Source organism: Hoplias malabaricus, chromosome 1, assembly GCF_029633855.1.
Source record: "Hoplias malabaricus isolate fHopMal1 chromosome 1, fHopMal1.hap1, whole genome shotgun sequence".
In the NCBI taxonomy this organism is placed as follows: Eukaryota; Metazoa; Chordata; class Actinopteri; order Characiformes; family Erythrinidae; genus Hoplias; species Hoplias malabaricus.
In genome coordinates, this window is record NC_089800.1 from 19,993,424 (window position 1) to 20,012,140 (window position 18,717).

The 18,717-nt window shown below is 37.8% G+C and overlaps 1 protein-coding gene across 6 annotated transcripts in view; it reads left to right on the forward strand.

The window, feature by feature from the left end:
- LOC136695523 (intermembrane lipid transfer protein VPS13B-like) overlaps positions 1 to 18,717 on the forward strand; it is a 175,053-nt gene that overhangs the window by 10,001 nt on the left and 146,335 nt on the right. For 3 of the 6 annotated variants that reach the window (XM_066669991.1, XM_066669683.1, XM_066669758.1), the window contains exons 4-7: positions 8,649 to 8,751; positions 15,142 to 15,309; positions 15,750 to 15,934; positions 16,181 to 16,352. In XM_066669991.1, coding sequence (XP_066526088.1) covers positions 8,649 to 8,751; positions 15,142 to 15,309; positions 15,750 to 15,934; positions 16,181 to 16,352 — 628 coding nt within the window. The remainder of the gene's footprint in view (positions 1 to 8,648; positions 8,752 to 15,141; positions 15,310 to 15,749; positions 15,935 to 16,180; positions 16,353 to 18,717) is intronic. The other 3 variants (XM_066670024.1, XM_066669840.1, XM_066669911.1) reach the window with 1 other exon arrangement.

The window sequence follows — 18,717 nt, forward strand, 5'->3', positions numbered from 1 at the left end:
CGGGAATACACCCTGGAGGGGACGCCAGTCCTTCACAGGGCAACACAGACACACACACATTCACTCACACCTACGGACATTTTCGAGTTGCCAATCCACCTGCAACGTGTGTTTTTGGACTGTGGGAGGAAACCGGAGCACCCGGAGGAAACCCACGCGGGGAGAACACACCAACTCCTCACAGACAGTCACCCGGAGCTGGAATCGAACCCACAACCTCCAGGCCCCTGGAGCTGTGTGACTGCGACACTACCTGCTGCGCCACTTAAGGAATTAAAATCTATTATTAAAGCTAATTGAAAGAATCTATAAGGGTCAATTTAAAGGAGCTAAAAGTGTTGACTGTGTACATATTAGCAGAGTGGAAATAAATAATTAGATTTTTCTTATTATAATACAGTCATTTTTGTCTCAGAGTAATTTTCTCTGAAATTCATTATAATATTTAAAAAATAAATATAAATCTGTCTCTGGGAAATGGGAGTGTTTGACTTGTGTATTTAACCAGTGTATAATATGGCCAGAGTGTGGTTAAGCTGTCTGCCATATTTCATGTTCCCTGAATGCAAATTAATTGCCTGTGCAAACAATTTTACCTTGTGCAGAATGATTGAGTAAATATTTGAATGTTCAATTAAACTATTTTATTGCTATAACTTTATACTTAATTTAAAAAAAAATCATTATTGTTTGATCCAAATTTGTGTTATTCCTTTTTTTCTACACTTCTTGCAGTAGACGGGAATTCTTAATGAATGTTAGAATAAACATTCTATTATCCAGCACTGAATTGTCCTTAAAAATAACGACATTGAAAGATGTGCCAAAAATTCATGGAAAGCAGTATCACAAGTTTCTTTAAACATTTAATATAATACAGATTAACACACACTTTATATTTGAAAAAGGGCCTGAAATATTTCACCTAACCTCATGTCCCCCCACCCCCCTTGGGATCATTTAACATGTGCGTATGTTAAGTTAGCTAGTAATGCAGGCTAAATGTCAGTCACAGTCATATTTAATTTATTTGTAATGCTTTTACAGTGTGCATTTCCCCTGTTAAGTTTCACATATTCTGGACATAACTAAATGTATCTGTTAATCTTGTATACAATGCACCTGAAAATGTTAAACAGGTACCACATGCGGCCATTTGTTTCCTGATTCTTCTCTCTGTGACTAAGCCATGAGTAATTTAAAATAGGGTTATAGTTAGAGTTTAAATAAATTTAACGGCAAATGCTTAACATTTGGTTCTGGATCATTTTTATTTGTTTTTATATTTGGTACTAGATATGTTTAAAATTTGTAAAAGTGTATAAAAATTTTGTTTTACAATATACAGCCAAAATGAGAACTGCTATTTAATAAACCCATATTGTTAAATGATAAAGCCATTTTAAAAAATTAGATAATATTGGAAAATGCCTTTAAAAACAAGAATGTGTTTTGCTGTTTCTTTTTATACTTTTTTTCAACTGACAAAAAATGCAACAAAACATTGTCCAGTGTTTTCACAGACCAGCTTGGGTATATTTTGGAGATGTAAACATATTTTAGAATTTAATGCCTGATAATGAGCTGGACAATAATTCAGTATCAATTTATATCACAATATAAATGTTTCAGTACCAATGATATGATTTTTAAACACATTTTCAATATTTCAGTGCACATTATTTACTGCATCTGTCACTGACCAATGGTCTTTAGAGGGCACTGTCATCAGCTCAGCACTCAATTTTAAAGTTAATATAAAAATATTAATATGGACAAAGCCTAGAGGTTGTGTTTTGATGGTGATGTCATGTTGCTTTCAGTTCTTGGTAGTTTCTCTGTAGCTTTTTTTGGTTCATATCAATATCATAATTATATCGTATCGACCAAAATTAAGAAATATATTGTGATATAGATTTTGGTTGTATCGTCCACCTCTTCATGATACATACTTAAAAACATTTGGGACAGAGGCTTGTGCTCAGCAAAATGTAGGTACCATTGTCTGACTCTCCTCTTCATGTTGCGCCATATACACCGATCAGCCATAACATTATAACCACCTCCATGTATGCATTCCCACATCTCCATTGACCCTGCTTTTCCTACATTTGCAAACTCTGTGCAAAGTCCACCTGTTTCTCTGCATAGTTTGTTTGCCCGTTTCACCCTGTTGTTCAGTAGTCAGGAACCCCAGAAGACCACCACAGAGCAGGTATGATTCGGGTGGTCAGCCATTCTCATAACAATTGGAGACATCAGTCCTGCAGGTAGGCAAGACCAACACACACACTGTCTACAAAGCCATGCTGTCGTAGCATGTGCAGAGTCGGGGCTAGCATTGTCTTGATGAAATGGACTGCCCAGGAAAAGACGTAGACTTGTTGACCATATATGTTTCTCTAAAATCCCAACCTATGCCTTGCTGTCAGTGGTATTTTCACATGTGTACGTCACCTTATTCATGTGTACTGTAGTAACCCACTATCACACACCTTAACTTTTGTCCCTTTCACTGATAACAGTCTGAATATTCCTTTTTGTCTTTGACATGGAGAACTCTGTGTCTATTTTACAGAAGACAAGCTGCAATATGGACTAATTTGAGCATAGCCTACATTTCTTTATGAACTTTCTCACATACACACAGGCCTTATATTTTAAACATGTAAAACAGGTCTTCTTTAAAGAAACAGGAAAGGCACTGGATAATTTTACATCTATGTTGCATAAACTAATTAAAATATTTAAGGAATCTCAGTCAATAAAGGGCAAGATAAGCTAAGCTCTATAAACATGATATCTGATCCTTCGTATGACACAGCATCAAGAACCATCACTATATAATCAGTATAACTACAGGGAGCTCAGGATTACTTTGGGAAACATTTGTCAAGCACAAATTCAGTACCTAGTTATATCCTCAATTGCCAATGTTAAGTCTTGTTTACAGGAATAATGGGACAAAATTGCACTTGAATAGCTTCATCTGACAACAAGGCCAAAGATATAAACACTTTTTTATTTTGGCAGATGCTTTTATTCAGAGCGACTTACGAGTTTACTGCTATTACAGGTCAGTAACAGTACATTTCAGTGAAAATGCTCAAAAATGTCTGATGACTATTCTCAGTCCAGTAATGCTGAGAGCTTTGAAAACTCCAGCAGCACTGCTGTGTCAGATCCACTCGTACCATCAGTGTCACTGCAGCGCTGAATATGATCCACTGCCCAAATCGTACCTGCTCTCTGGAGGTACTATAGGCTTCCTGACCATTAAAGAGCAGGGTGAAATGGGGGAAAAGCAGGTATGCACAGGAAACAGGTGGACTGCAGTCTGTAATTGTAGAATATATACTTTGTGTGTGTGTGTGTGTGTGTGTTCTTATTTTCTTACCTACATGCACTCAAGGAGTCTCTGTACTTAGGTTGAGAGTAATGCTAATGATAAAGTCCTGTAAGTCTTCTGAGTCCTTCTCCCGGAATGTTAAGAATTAGAAATTTACAAGAGTTTTCTTTAAATTGCTGTGGTTTTGGGGTGAGTTCATAGCTGTGTGTGTGTGTGTGTATGTGTGTCTGTCTTTGTGTGCGGTTGTTGGTGTGTGTGAGAGTGAGTAGTGCTTTATTGTAACACATTGCAGTTATTAGCTGCTGTGTCGGTGCAGGCAGAATGCCTCACATCTCAGGATTGCATGTGTGTGTGTGGCTGGTCTGCGGTTGGATGATGGAGACATCTGAAGAATTACAGCGTCAGATCTAAATCTGGCACTCTCCATTTCACTCACTACAGCCCTCTCTCCATCCCACATTTTTTTCTTTTTATTCTGCACCCCCCATCCGGACTGAACCACTAGTCGTTTTTGGTGTCAGTGCTGATGGGACTCTTGCAGACCAGAACATTCTGGCTCACTGAAACAAGAGCAGACGGGGTGCCCAGACGTTAACAAGGAACCACTGTGTCATTGACGAGAATCCGCATCATCATGAAGCATCAAAAGCTTCTGGAGTCGTAACAGTGCCAGTGGTGTCTAGACTAATTTTAAAGGAGCACAAAGTCAGATGAAGGCTCTTTTAGAAATTGTGTAAATTGTCTTGGATACTTGAGTAGATAACATAGGACCTTTGTTACTTACAGTTAAAATGCCACCATTACTAAATGTTTCCAAGTATAGTTGACCCTCTACATTTATGGATTTTAATGTTTTAGCATCAAAATGTAAATAAAACAGAAATAGTGTAGTAAGTCATAGGAGAGTGTTTATGCAAATATATATATATATATATATATAGCATCTGTAAATTGCAAAATAAAAAAATATCACTTGCAATCATGGGTCCAAAAGTAATGCTTTGAGTGCTTCTGTACATACAACAAATAAACATAAAGACCTGTTTTTACCCAATTGAGTCATCTGCTGCCACTGCAGTACAATATATTATGTAACGTTTTGTGTTAATATCATCAACCATTAAACGTTAAACTTTAAACCCCCAGTAGTGAAAATCAGTTGTGCTCTTTGGTTTTTATTTATTTATTTATTTTTATTTTTATATATAACCTTGTTCAAATGTCCATACGGCCAACATTTATATCACAATGTATTTCTTAATTTTGGTCGATACAATATAACTCAGATATCGATGTGAGAAATGTCCTAGAACAAATAAGAAACATGACATCACCATCAAACATAAACCTATTGGCTTTGTAAATATTAGTATTTATATACTACATTTTAAAATGAGTGCTGAACTGATGACTGTAATGACCGTCAGTCAGTGACAGATGCTGTAAATAATGTGTACTGAAATATTGAAAATGTGTTTAAAAAAATCATATCATTATTGAAACATTTTATATTGCGATAAATACTGATGTTGAATCATTGTCCAGCCCTAAGATTACGCACTGATGTTGAATGATCCAGGCCAACCTCTACAATCCCGTAAAATCTGGACATCTCAACAAATCCCTGCCAAATCAAATTCTCCCAGAACAGACCTAATAAATTCTGATCCAGTCGGCCCTAACCTGACACAACAATAATTATTATCATAATTAGAATCATTGGTAAACAATTTAGCTATTGTTTACCAATGATTGTAATTAGTATAATCAGCGGAACATCTAAGTCACTGAAACATAACATCACAAGAATGTTTTTTTTTTTTTCTTTAATGCAACTAGAACAAGAATCTTTGATTTGTTAATTCTCTTGCATGTTTATTAATACAAGAAAAACACAAAAAGTGTTTCCAGTATTGGCCAATTGATGGTAATTTGTAATATAAGAAAATTCAGAATGAGACAGAGTCAAAATAAGAGTGAAACATATATAGAACATTCAAAATAACAGTGTTTTGAAATATTAAACATTAAGCATGTGAATCTAAAAGGTTCAGAGGCTCAGTAATTGCAAGCTCAGATGGGCTTTGGTTCTACTCTTTGTGCCAGGTTTTAGGAGAGAATACTTATACAGTTCAAAAACAACTCATATTTTGATTGTATGATTACAAGAATATTGTGTAAGTTTCAAGAATCCCAGATTAAAGTCTTTCTTTAGGCCAAGGCCCAAAACTACCATTGATTGTATGTGACCTTTGAGACCTCAGATGGCTTTACAAGAAAACTGTCATGCTGCTTTGATAAATATCGCCATATGAGCTTGGGAGTAAAAACTTTTTAATTAACGGTCTGGGGCTGCATCAAGAAATTCAACTTAACACCTAAACGAGGACAATGTTATACGTCAATTAAATCATTTAATTCTGGTTTTGTGTTGGTGTACACTCCAGATACACACAGCAATGTGCTGATTCACTGAAAAGTGAGTTATTTGTTTCATAGTATGTCTGCTTTAAATCAAAATTAATTATTTTAATGAAAAGCAATCTTTAAGCTTTAAAGGAACACTAGGTAAGATTTGGTCTTTTTCCTCCTGGGCTCTCCCTGCAGTTGCAGAGTGTGATTTATTTTTACAGCACAGTCCTGATGTCAAGGGGGGGAGGGGGAGGGTGTTTTCCTACCATCCTCCAAAATTAGTCTCCTGTTCTCCCTGTTATAGGTCAGTGGAGCTTTACAATGATTCTAAAGCTGTAAATGTAAGATAAAAATGCTACCTAGTGTTCCTTTAAACCCTTATATGATCTGGGCATTTTACAGATGTCCAATAAATGGTGCTGCCTTGTGGTGGTCACTGGGTGCTGGCTTTTTTCAGTACAGCGGTGACACTGCGGGGTTAAGAATGTGTTAGGTATGTGCATGTTGTTTAGGGACTTGAGTGGTTATAATCATACACAGGGTCCATCAGAGATTTCACATAGAGCCCACCCCACTCTCTTCCGACCTGCAGCCACAACATTCCTGTATTCTTTGGCCATTTAATATCACACACCGTGCACACGCTGAATATAGCCTATACTTCTCATGATTTCTCATTGTGCCCTTATTTATATTTCCTGCTTTTTTCTCTTATTTGTGTGTGTATGTGTGTTTTTTATATATAATGTTCAGTGTAACAGGTTAGGTGTATGTCTCTGCTCTGACTGCATTACACATAGACCTCCCATAAAGACATAAATAGCTCTTTTACACTTCACTTCTGTCAGGAATCAAAATCACAGCAGCTTGTGTATCTGTGCCAGCGAGCACTGCAAATCTACATAGAGAGCAACACTGAATACTGCTAAACGAGGTGTGAGTAATCTCTCTCTCTCTCTCTCTCTCTCTCTCTCTCTCTCTCTCTCTCTGTGTGTTATAATGAAATGCTGATGACTTATTTATTGTTACTCGCAGTTTGTTTACTAGTTCCCAGTGCTGCATGATGGAAAAGTGTATGTGGTTGCCAGCTAACTATAAATATTTTTCGTGCCGCTTTGTCGAGTGTTTTGGCATGACTGTGTTTACTTTATGATGCCTGGTCAAAATGCATTTTCACCACTCTCCCATTTTGCAAAGCATCTTTAAAATGTAATCTTCATCATTCCCCAGCAGCAATCCTGTTTAATCACGACATCAAGGCTGGGAGACGTGTATGTGTGGAGAGGGTGGTTACAGGCGATTGGATCTGACACCCAGCTTGTTGATACAAGTTTGTGTGTGCACGCACCAGAGAGAGTTTGGCGTTGTCCCTGCGGCTGTCTGCTCGTGATCAGTTTGCGAGGTCAGAGATCGTAATGCCCTTTTAACTGTGAATCACAGCTAGTTGGAGGCTGAGCTGTAACACATGGCACACCCTCCTAATCAGCACGGAGATAGTAGGCTGCTACAGGTGATGCTATTTTGGGCGAAATGCTCTATTTTCAGGGCATGTTGATTGTTTTCCAAAGATCTTAAATAATTGTTTATACTTTATTTTACTCAAGGATGAATATGGAGATTGTTGTCTGAGCTGTGAGCTGCGCGCTGCAATTTTCTTAATTAAAGCTTGTGTCCGAGCTTCATTGTTATTGGTTTTCACACTTTCCCTAAAACTTTTAAAAAATTAAAAAAGTTTTCCTCTAACCAGTTTGTAGTGCAGATCACTACACATTTGTCGTATCTCCCTTCCAAAAACCCCCAAAAAATACTAGCATTTTATATATACGCGTTCAACTCTGTTCTCTCGTTATTCAGCATTGCCTTAACAAATATTGGTATTTGGATTAAGGATTTTGTAGCTACAATCTAAGGTAAGAAAACAATACTTGCACATTTAAAACATTTAAAACAGGTGTTTTTCAGCATGTTGTTGTGCTAGTTATAGAGAAACATTTATAATGCCTGTCATTTACCTAAAAATAATAAAAGCAAAGTGCCCTCAGACAGCTACTTGTGTTGAAATAACAGTGGATGAATATACGTGAACAAGTGGTCTGACGTCTCATCAATGCCAAGGCAATAGAAAACGATAAGTGTCCTCGGTAAGTTAATACAATTCAGAATGAACTCTAAGGGAATGTAGTTTAGAATATTGTTGTTTAAACACTATGGGACCACCCTGTAGAGACCGAGGGAGACTGACCTTGTCAGGGTGGAAGAGCAGGTGTTTTGAGGTAATCCTTTAGCTTTGTCATTGATAAAGTGTCTGCTGTAATTTGCTGGGTTTTGGTGATGACCCTCCTAAAGCCATACTGAATGGGTAATATTTAAACGATACTTAGTTGGACTGCTGCACTGATGTAATAAAGGTTTACTGGTGGTGATAGGCTGACCCCAACACACTGCCTCTGCTTCTCTTATTGCACCTTTTCCTGCCCTAGTTTACTCCCTGTTTGTGGGCCTGACCTGCACCTCTCCTCTTTGCAGTAAATACTGTTATCTCCCGTGCTTACCCAGGTCCCACTCTAAATTACCTGAGTGGCCTTTACTGCTGTTTATGTTACTGTTCATCTTGGGAGAACTGTGGCCTTCCTCCACATTCCTTCTGTGGTATACTCGCATACCAGCACCATGTAATGGTGCACACACTCTCTGCAGCTCTGCTTTCATCCTGGAGTTAGAGTTTATTTATATAGTCTAGGAGGGTCTATAAAACCTGCAGTACCTTTTAAAGTGCCCCTCACGCTGACCTTCTCCCCTCATTCCCTTTTCCCTTCTTCCCTGTCTCCTCATCAGATGTAACTTCTGTAGTAAAATGTGTATGCCCTTTTTGTGTGTCTCTCTGTAGGATGAGAATGAAAGCTGTGCTTCCAGTCGAAGTGCCTCTGAGAAGAATGTGCCTAAACCTCGTCGAGTCCAGCAAAGCCCCACCGACCCTGACTTACCCCCAGGTGAGTGAAACACACACCCGTGCCTCTGCACTAGATGCATGTGCGTTACCACATGGCAAAGGGTCAGTCAGTCACACTTAACTGTTGCACATGCTCCTCTCTCCCTTAGTGTCAGAGCTCATTTTTATCTCACGTTGATAATTTAGTCTCTATAAGACGTACATAGAACCCAGAACCTTTCCGGACATCACCTGGAGGAGCTGTATATGAAAATCTCTGGTCCTAAACATTTGTACTGCACATTACCTGTCCTCAGACACAGTACTTGTGCCAAGAATTCAGTACCAGTACCCAACGGTAGTATTTTAAATATTTAACTCTCTCTGTTATAACAACATATGTAATTTCAGCTGTGAAACTAATAACATCATGAGCTTCCTAATACAAAGTCTGGGCAATGCCCAAGCAGGTAATTTTCTGGATAATTTACAGTGAATTCTTGCCGTGCCTCCTGCACGCGCTACACATGCACTGCCCCATGCCAAAACCATGCAGAACATTTCCTGTAGTGAGAGTGCATACTGGCTCTACTCTACATGTGTAAAAGAGCATATGAGTTCATGGAACCTGTACCCAGAGCTCAGTACCAGTGCCCAATGTTACCTTTTTTTAAAGTACTTTACACTCTCTGTGTATGTAAATATAATAGGTAATAAATATGTAATTTCAACTGTAAAACATAACATCACGAGATTAAATTTTTCATGACACAAGTAATGAAAGTTCCATGACTAATTAAACAATGTGTCATGAATATTGAATGAGGTAAATAAGATATAACAGCAGAATAAAATGTGTTTTAAGTTTAAGTTGTTATGGTATTTTTTTTTTTCTTCCCCCTCCTTCCTTTCTTTCTCTCCAAACTCAATTACATGGAAATCCTTTACCAGAAGATGTCAGTGAAGTTAAATTACTCACTTAAATTATTGTTGGGTGTAGGGCTGGACAATAAATTAATATCAGTATGTATCGCAATATAAAATGTTTTAATAACAATGATATGATTTGTAAACACATATTCAGTATTTCAGTATACATTACTTACAGCATCTGTCACTGACTGACGGTCATTAGAGGGCGCTGCCATCAGTTCAGCATTCAATTTAAATTTTAGTTTTAAAATATTAATATTGAGGCGGCACAGTGGCGCAGCAGGTATGTTTCACAGTCACACAGCTCCAGGGGCCTGGAGGTTGTGGGTTCGATTCCCACTCAGGTGACTGTCTGTGAGGAGTTGGTGCGTTCTCTCTGTGTCCATGTGGGTTTCCTCCGGGTGCTCCGGTTTCCTCCCACAGTCCAAAAACACACGTTGGTAGGTGGATTGGCGACTCAAAAAAAAAGTGTGCGTGTGTGTTGCCCTGTGAAGGACTGGCGCCCCCTCCAGGGTGTATTTCTGCCTTGCGCCCAATGATTCCAGGTAGGCTCTGGACCCACCGCGACACTGAACTGGATAAGTGGTTACAGATAATGAATGACTATTAGTATTGACAAAGCCATAAGGTTTATGTTTGAGGGTGATGTCATGTTTCTTGTTGGTTCTTGGAAATTATTCAGTGGATTTTGCACGGTTTATATTGATATCTGAATTATATCGTATTGATCAAAATTAAGAAATATATTGTGATACAAATTTTTCCCGTATCGTCGAGCCCTATTTATGAACATTCGCCTTGCTTTTACCTTGCAGTTACATTTATTTGACGTTAGTGAATATGCACATGGGATTGATTTAGTTTTTCTAATCTGCACATGTGGCATTATCTAGCGGGGGGAAAACCCCACTTTTCCCCCTTCTCCCGTCTTTGGCTTTCCGTCTTCTACTTTAAATGAATGTGGAAAGGTTTTAACTTCTCTGTTATAATGTGGTTACCCTGAAGTCTGAAAGAGCACTTTGGGGATTCTGCCCCTGTTACTTGAGTAATTGTTAATGCCACAGTTAAGAAAGCAATGGAACAATTCTTGAAGAGGGGTCAAATTTACACTAGTAGAGTGTTTCATGTCAGGGTAGACACACTGGAATTGCAAATCATCCTACTGCTAATGCAGCAGTAACATTTTTATCATTACACTGCATAGCTTGAAAGCCACATATGAAATATAATACAGGGCAAGTAGGAGCTGCGTCAACATAAGGTTAGAAGTGTCCATTTTTTGCCCTGTCTTCTGTCTAATAGTAGACTTGAAGAGTTTATACCAGAACTGACCTGGCAGAATGTTTTTTCTCATGTTTGTCATAAGTGAACAAATATCATGAGGAATTGTAATGTGACTATGAGGAAACACAGCTCTATGCTCCGTGTCTTTTAAAATGAAACGGTGGGTTTGAGGGAAAATAACGACTGTTGTTTGTATGTGACAGAAGTGTAACTTGTCTGTAGGTTTTTATTCACTGTTTGAATTACCACAGAAACTCATGTGTAACTCGAGTTGTTTTGTTTTGTAGCACTGGGGCTAATGCAGTTAGCCGTCTCTCGAGTTTGGAGACATTTCCACCTTAAGTGATAACAGCAAAAATAAGTCAGTGTTACCCACCTATGGAGCAGGAATAGAACAACATCCTCATATCAGTTCATGCTTTTCAACATTTGGAGTCTGTTGTCTAAATAACTTCAGTTGCCTCTGCCATGAGCAGAGAGACTGTCATACAGGTTTTTTTTTTACGAGACAGTTATTTTTTTCATTCATTTACAGACACTGGGGCTTCGTAATCTCATTAGACAGGTTTTGAGTGCACAAGCATTTGATTTGAGAGCTAGCGAATGGTGAGGAAACATCGTCTGAATTTAATAAAAAGTGTTTTTTGATTACAATCGTGAACTTTTAATGTAATTGAATAATAATATTAATAAAATACACTCATACTCTAGCTGTGGCATGTTTAACTGCGTTTTAATAAATGTTAGTTAGCTTTATACATGCATTGCAGATCTAACAGACAGAATATGTTCTTAATGACTTGGTTAAATAAACTGTATATATATGAGCCATTGGATTATGGGTTACACACTGTGCTGCATGTTTATAGAGTCATTTGCTTTTTAAATTTAATCAGTGAATACACATGCACTCAACATCAGTGTGACACTATGATCTACATGGATGTGACAAAACATTCTGTAGGTATTTACCTAACTTTTTAATTTTTTGAATGCTTTATTTAAGAGAGTACAGTGTACACAACATAGTAAAAAGTCACTCATCCTCACCTACATATTACACAGATAAAGTATTAAAAATGAATGAATGAATAAATAAATAAATAAATACAGCATTTACCTTTGACTGTCCCAGTGGAAGAGGGAGAATATGTTGTGGAGCAGCTGTGAGGGTCTGTGAGGGACTGAGTGGTAGGTAATTGTATACTGAGGAAGGATTTCCATGTTTTGGACTCAATACCTCACATCTGTTAAAGTAGGGACTCCTCTGTCATACATACAGCAAGTTCACCCACGCATCCTCACTTACTGACTAACATGAACAGCCAAATCAAACTGAGCTCAGATGATGTTGACATACATACACAATACAAAAGTTCTTTTCCCCCCATTAATTCTTATATTAGCTTGAAAACATTTGTGAGTTTTTATTTTGTGTACTGTATTAAGAACATGCACTGAGTAATGCACAGTTCACAAAAATAAGACAAAACATAGACAAATTAAGCGAAATAAAACAACATTAAAATAATAATAAAAATGGATATCTGTAGTTTGTAATTATTATTTTTTATCATTATCATCCAATAATACACATTATGAGCACATACATGTTAGATATAAATAAATATTCAAATAAATGAAAATTATAAAATAATTAACTGAATTATGTTGTACACACACATACATACATACATACATACATATATATATATATATATATACACACACACACACACACACACACACGTCCACCAAAGGTTCAGGTCTGAAAACAAAGATGGCATGTCTTTTACCACTTTGTGCCATTTTTCATGTCAATAAAAAAATAATTTTCTCAATGCAAAATTTCACCAACCTTTATCATTAAATTCGTATAATATTGTGAGAAGATTCAGGAAAACTTAAAATTCCAGTCTTTGTAGGGCAAGGGTGACTTTAAAGCCCTCTCTGTATTACAGAGCACCAAGGCAGATACCACCTTAAAAACACCCCTTGAAACACAGAACAAAGCAAAACCACAGAAGCACAATGAATGCTCCTTCTAAACACTTGTTTTAAAATGAAGAGGAATTACAAATAATTGAGACATGTTACAAAGTGCAGCTAAAATAAAACTAAAACCCTGAAACTCAGATTTTTATTACTTCATAATTGGCAAAAGTATATGTGCCAGAATATAAACGGTGCAGCATTAAAGGTGGACCAAAATATTCAAATAAGGATCTTGGGTGTTAAACCATAATGTTGCAGTCTTTAACCTGGAATATAGAAATGTTTATTAAGAAGATAATATAATATTTTTTACAAAATGTTAATGTTGCTTTGGATGTAGTTTGGAATGTAGTGCACATGTATTACAAGTTTTACATACACTGGATACTCATTTAGAATCCACAGGATCTACATGTTCAATATATATATAAACGTACAAGGTTAAAATGGATTTAGAGACATAAAACTAATGTCTAGAAAAATATTTAAATGTGTTGTAAATTAATTTAAACAAAATTAAAAAAAACTTAACTGCACTGCAGTGGACCTGAGAGCACCTTCTGTGCTTTAGTGGATTCCCACACCCCACCCAGATTTTTTTAACTGAAAATAAATTTCAGATTCTTATGTATAGTGTGATCTGTGCTGTCTGCCCTTGGGTGCTTCTCTGTTTGTTTCTCACTGGCACTTGTAGCTCTAATTGCTGCTAATATTTTCCCTGCCCAGGAAAACACCAGCAAAGCTGCTATTGAGTTTCTTTCCTGTTTTACTGCACGGCAGAGGGCTCTCAGCTCCTGCAGCACATAAAGCCAGTGTTTTTTCCAGCCGTTTTATGATTGAGCAGCTTTGAGTAGCTCTTCCCTCTGGACCAGGCACAGGTGCTGCTGTGGTGTAACTTCTCAGAAAAAAAACGAGAGAAGAAACAATGGAGGGGTGGAGGTGGGGGAAGAAATGGTTGAAGGGAATGAGGGAAAATCAAATCCAGAGTAACACAAGCAGGGGGTAGCACATGTTTTTATGGCTGGGAGTGCAGGTGTGGAGTACAGACCTGCTGACTGACCCCAGACTAACGGCTGGCACAGACAAACACAGTATGCATGCTTTAGAAATGTGGATGCCAGCCATTCACACACACACACACACACACACACAGCACGTGCATAATTCAGTTATAAAAGTCTCTCAAGTCTACCTGCACTCTAACGACTAGAATGCAGACTACAGTGTGAGATGACCTGCACTGGTTTCTTCATTATACCACACTTCTAAAAGCAATATATTGATTTAAGTTCAGTTTTAGGATGCGTAAATCTCAGTTGGCTGAATGTCTGGAAGGCAGGTTTAACTGTGATTCATATATTCGTATGTTTGTACGTTTACAAGAAGACGAACAATTTAGCTGAAAAATAATGGTAAGCACGTGGTATTAATGTACCCCGATTCAAAATAATTTGGGATGCTGTGCAAAATGTAAATGAATGTAAATTAAACATGCAATGATTTACAACTGTCATAGACCCATATGTTTTTCTAGGTCTGGACAATAATTTAATACCAATATATATCACAATATAAAATGTTTCAATAACAATATGATTTTTATACACATTTTCAATATTTAAATCTGTCACTGACTGACAGTATTTACAGGGCGCTGCCATCAGTTAATTGCAGTTTTAAAGTTAGTTTTAAAATATACTGAGAAAGCCAAAAGGAAGTTTGATGGTGATGTTGTGTTGCTTTCAGTTCTTGGCAGTTTTTCTGTGGCTTTTTTACTGCTCATATGGGTATCGGAATTATGTGTGTTAATTGTGTGTCGGTCACCCTATGAAGGACTGGCGCCCCCTCCAGGGTGTGTTCCTGCCTTGCACCCAGTGATTCCAGGTAGGGTCTGGACCCACCGCGACCTGGAACTGGATAAGGGTTACAGATAATGAATGAATGAATATTAGACTTTGCAGAGACAGTTGCACTAGCACATTGCACTAGCACATTGACACTGTTTATTATAATGTTATGTCCAATCCCCGCACAGGAATAATATATATATATATATATATATATATATATATATATATATATATATATATATATATATATATATATATATATATATATAAGCCTCAGCACTCTGTCATTCTGTCGTTCTGTCCTGAAGCAGTAATTACATTCTACATGTCTCTCTCTCTCTCTCTCTCTCTCTCTCTCTCTCACTCTCACTCTCTCTCTCTCTCTCTAGGCTATGTTCAGAGTCTGATTCGTCGTGTAGTCAATAATGTAAACATAGTGGTGAATAATTTAATTCTGAAGTATGTGGAAGACGACATAGTGCTCTCTGTCAACATTACATCAGCAGAGTGTTACACAGTTGATGAGCTGTGGGACAGGGCCTTCATGGACATCACATGTGAGTTGTCACTACATACCTAAGCTTTGACTAGTGTGTAGATCACTACATACGGACACTGTTCTTTCGTACCCTTTTTCTGGTTGGTTTCCTACTTCAACACCATGGATCCTGTTCTATGCTCAGGTTTAATAAACCCCAGGGCTAGAGGTGTTAGTCTTTTATCAGTACTCTGGAATAACATTTTCCTTCCTTTAAGTAGTTGTGCCTTCCATGCCAAGTCTGCAGTGTGCCTGCTTCCATCCTCTACCACCACTCTTCACATGATAGATATGATAATCTATTGTTAGTCATTTAAAGTCTTAACTCTTATAATGCATGTTTGTAAAAGTGGTAGTGCTTAAGTTGGGTGTCAGGGCCCTCTGGTGCCCAGATTTACGGTTGTTATCCTCTCTCATTACCCTACCGGCCACCCCCTCTGTTTCTCTTTCCTCTCTCAGCAGCTCCAGAGTGGATCTTGAGGAAGGTGATAAATTTTGCGGACTGCACAGTCTGTTTGGATAAGAGAAACGCCAGTGGGAAGATTGACTTTTATCAGGACCCTCTGCTCTACAAGTGCTCTTTTAAAACCCGACTCCACTTCACTTACCACAACATCAACTCCAAGATCCCAGCAGTTATCAAAGTGAGATGCCTCCCTGCTCCTCCACCCACCATTTTGGGATTTTTGCTTTTTCTGTTTGAACAGTTTTAGACTGGATACACAGTCACAGCTTAATATCCAGTTCTTTATGTTCAACACTTGTAACAAATTCCCTCAGTTCCTAATACTTCCCTGCTTCCTTGACCCTCTTTGCTTTTGTGAGGATTGAGTTGCTCTTGGGCATTTTGTTAAGTGTGGTTTATGTTTTTTTTTTTTTTCCACCCTCAGATACAAACGATGGTTGAAAGTCTGAAGCTGTCACTTACAGATCAGCAGCTGCCCATGTTTATGCGGGTGCTGGAGCTAGCAGTGGCGCTGTATTATGGGGAGATTGGAGCTCAAAGAGATGGAGAGCGAGAGGAGAGCATCTCTGGTTCTGATGCAGTGGTTAACATTCCAAGTGAGTGAGTTCAACCAGACTGATCTTAAGCATCACCTTTCATACACTGCACATATTTTTAAACCGGTGTCATTCGTAAAACCAAAATCTTCCAAAATGTCTTCCAGTCTGTCTGGATGTGTACTCAACCTCCCAACACATCTGAGACAAGCAGTCAAGAACCCTAAGTAATAAAACAAGACATGCATTTAAGAGAATTATCTACAGAAGGTTCAATAACAATAGAACTTGGACGTTTTCAGTAGTGCCCCTACCTTTAGTAACTTAAGCCTTATTCGGAAAGGTTTAGTTTTACGTGTGGAGCTGGAAAAATGTCATTTTACCAATGTACATCAGTAATGTTTATTGTAGATTGGCTCTGGATAAGAAATCCTGGTGAAAATAACAGATACGGGGGTGGCTTCTTGGTTCACACATTCCTGTCGCACAGTGTGGATTTGACACAGGAGTGATACTGGAGATTATAGACTGTCCGGAGAACAGCCTAAAAACATACATCCCTCAACGACCTTGCATTTTAGTCTTTCAAAACAAATAATGGGCAAGGAACTAGCAAAAACTTTAGTAATCATTCACAAAGTTACTATAAGTGATATTATGTAACATTAATAATACATTTATGTAGGCTGCTCTCGACAGCTACCACAGATTTCTCTCCATTGAGTGATCCTTTGGCTCGTTTTGTGGATTTTAGCTTGGTGCGTTGCTCAGCAGCTGAGCTTATCCTCATACTTTAACCCTATAATTCATCACTAAATTACTAAATAATCCTCCAGCGCCTCCATTATTGATAAAAACCCACAAAAAACCTGCTTACCCTGGAATGTGACTGAATCTTCAAACGCATCGTTTTACAGTAGGTAAAAGGCTCAGGAATCTTTCCTATAACGGGAGAACACACTCCAGAAAAATGACTGAAATGGTCTATTCAGATGGGATTAAATCTACTGAGATACTCCGTTAGTACTGTTACTGTACCTCATGTCCACAGGTAAAACTAATGGAATCCTAACGGGGTTTTAGACATGCTTTCAGTTTTTCAGGTAAAAAAAAATCTTTAGGGACATTTTTCTAGTTAAAGGCAATGTTCACGGTTGTAATCAAAATACAATTTTTTTAAAAATCTGAGGGTGCTCTCAAATCCGTTTGTGTACTAGAAGGACTAATGTTTTTATGAAGCCAAACAAAGTCAGAAAATTGCTAAAAAATAAAAAAGTGTCTGGGTCCGGTATGCTAGATTTTACCTCTCCCTGCTCATGGCAGAGAAAAGGCATCTTGAGGTTTTTAGACAATGGAGAGAGTCCACACATTGTGGAGCATGCTGTTTTGGATCACTTAAGGTGGATATCTCTCCAAATTTGGAAAGAGGCTAACTGCATAAAATAAAAGTGCTGCAAAACTAAACAACTTGAGTTAGAAATGATTTCTGTGGTACTTCAACCAGTGAGTAAAAACTAACAGATAAGTTAACACTTCAGTTACATACAGCTTCTGAACCTGAACAAACCAGAGAGGACTGCAGTTCCCCACAGTCGTGTATGCCCTCTTTTAAGAATAATAATCCTTTAAATGAGGTCTTAGTTGAAGTTTCCTGGGCAGATTTTCATTATTTTTGTCTGTTGCCTTTTTTCAGTAACAACATTTGGATTGCTACAAATCCATTTAGTCTTGTGGCATTACATCGTCTTATTGGAGTGGAGAGCTTCTGCTCAGTCCCTCCCTACTCCTCTGTGCTTCGTCTATAGAGAGTGTAAAAATTGTGTTTTTTGACCGAAGCATGTCATAGACCCAAAAGAACTGTGTTGCTATGTGGGGAAAAGGTGCACATATCCACTTTAAAAACTGTGATCATTTTCTAATAATTATTCTGTAAGTTATCTGCGTTATTTCATGTGTAACAGTTCCAGGCAGTAGAGAAACTAGTGATTATATTGGAATAGGTATGTATTCCATGAGGCAGAAAGAGAATGTAAATACAGAGCAGAATTTCTGACATGGAGGGACACCTGCTGGTCTGAGTGAGCAGTGACTGACCATAGAACACATTGTATCTCTCTGTTATTGCAGGTCATATTCCTTTCTTTTTTATATATATATATATATATATATATATATATATATATATATATATATACACACACACGTCAGAAGTTATACACCCACTTTATATAGTAATGGAATCCAGATTGATCCTCACATTGACAAACACACACACACAAACCACATTTTCCAGACTCCTTATAAGTGGCACACACTCCTGATCCCGTATTCATATTGCTGAAGATCAGCTCCAGAAGCTTAGAGCAGGAATATCTTGGCATCTCTGGGTCATTCTAATTTCACACATGACCAGTTACAGCAGCTT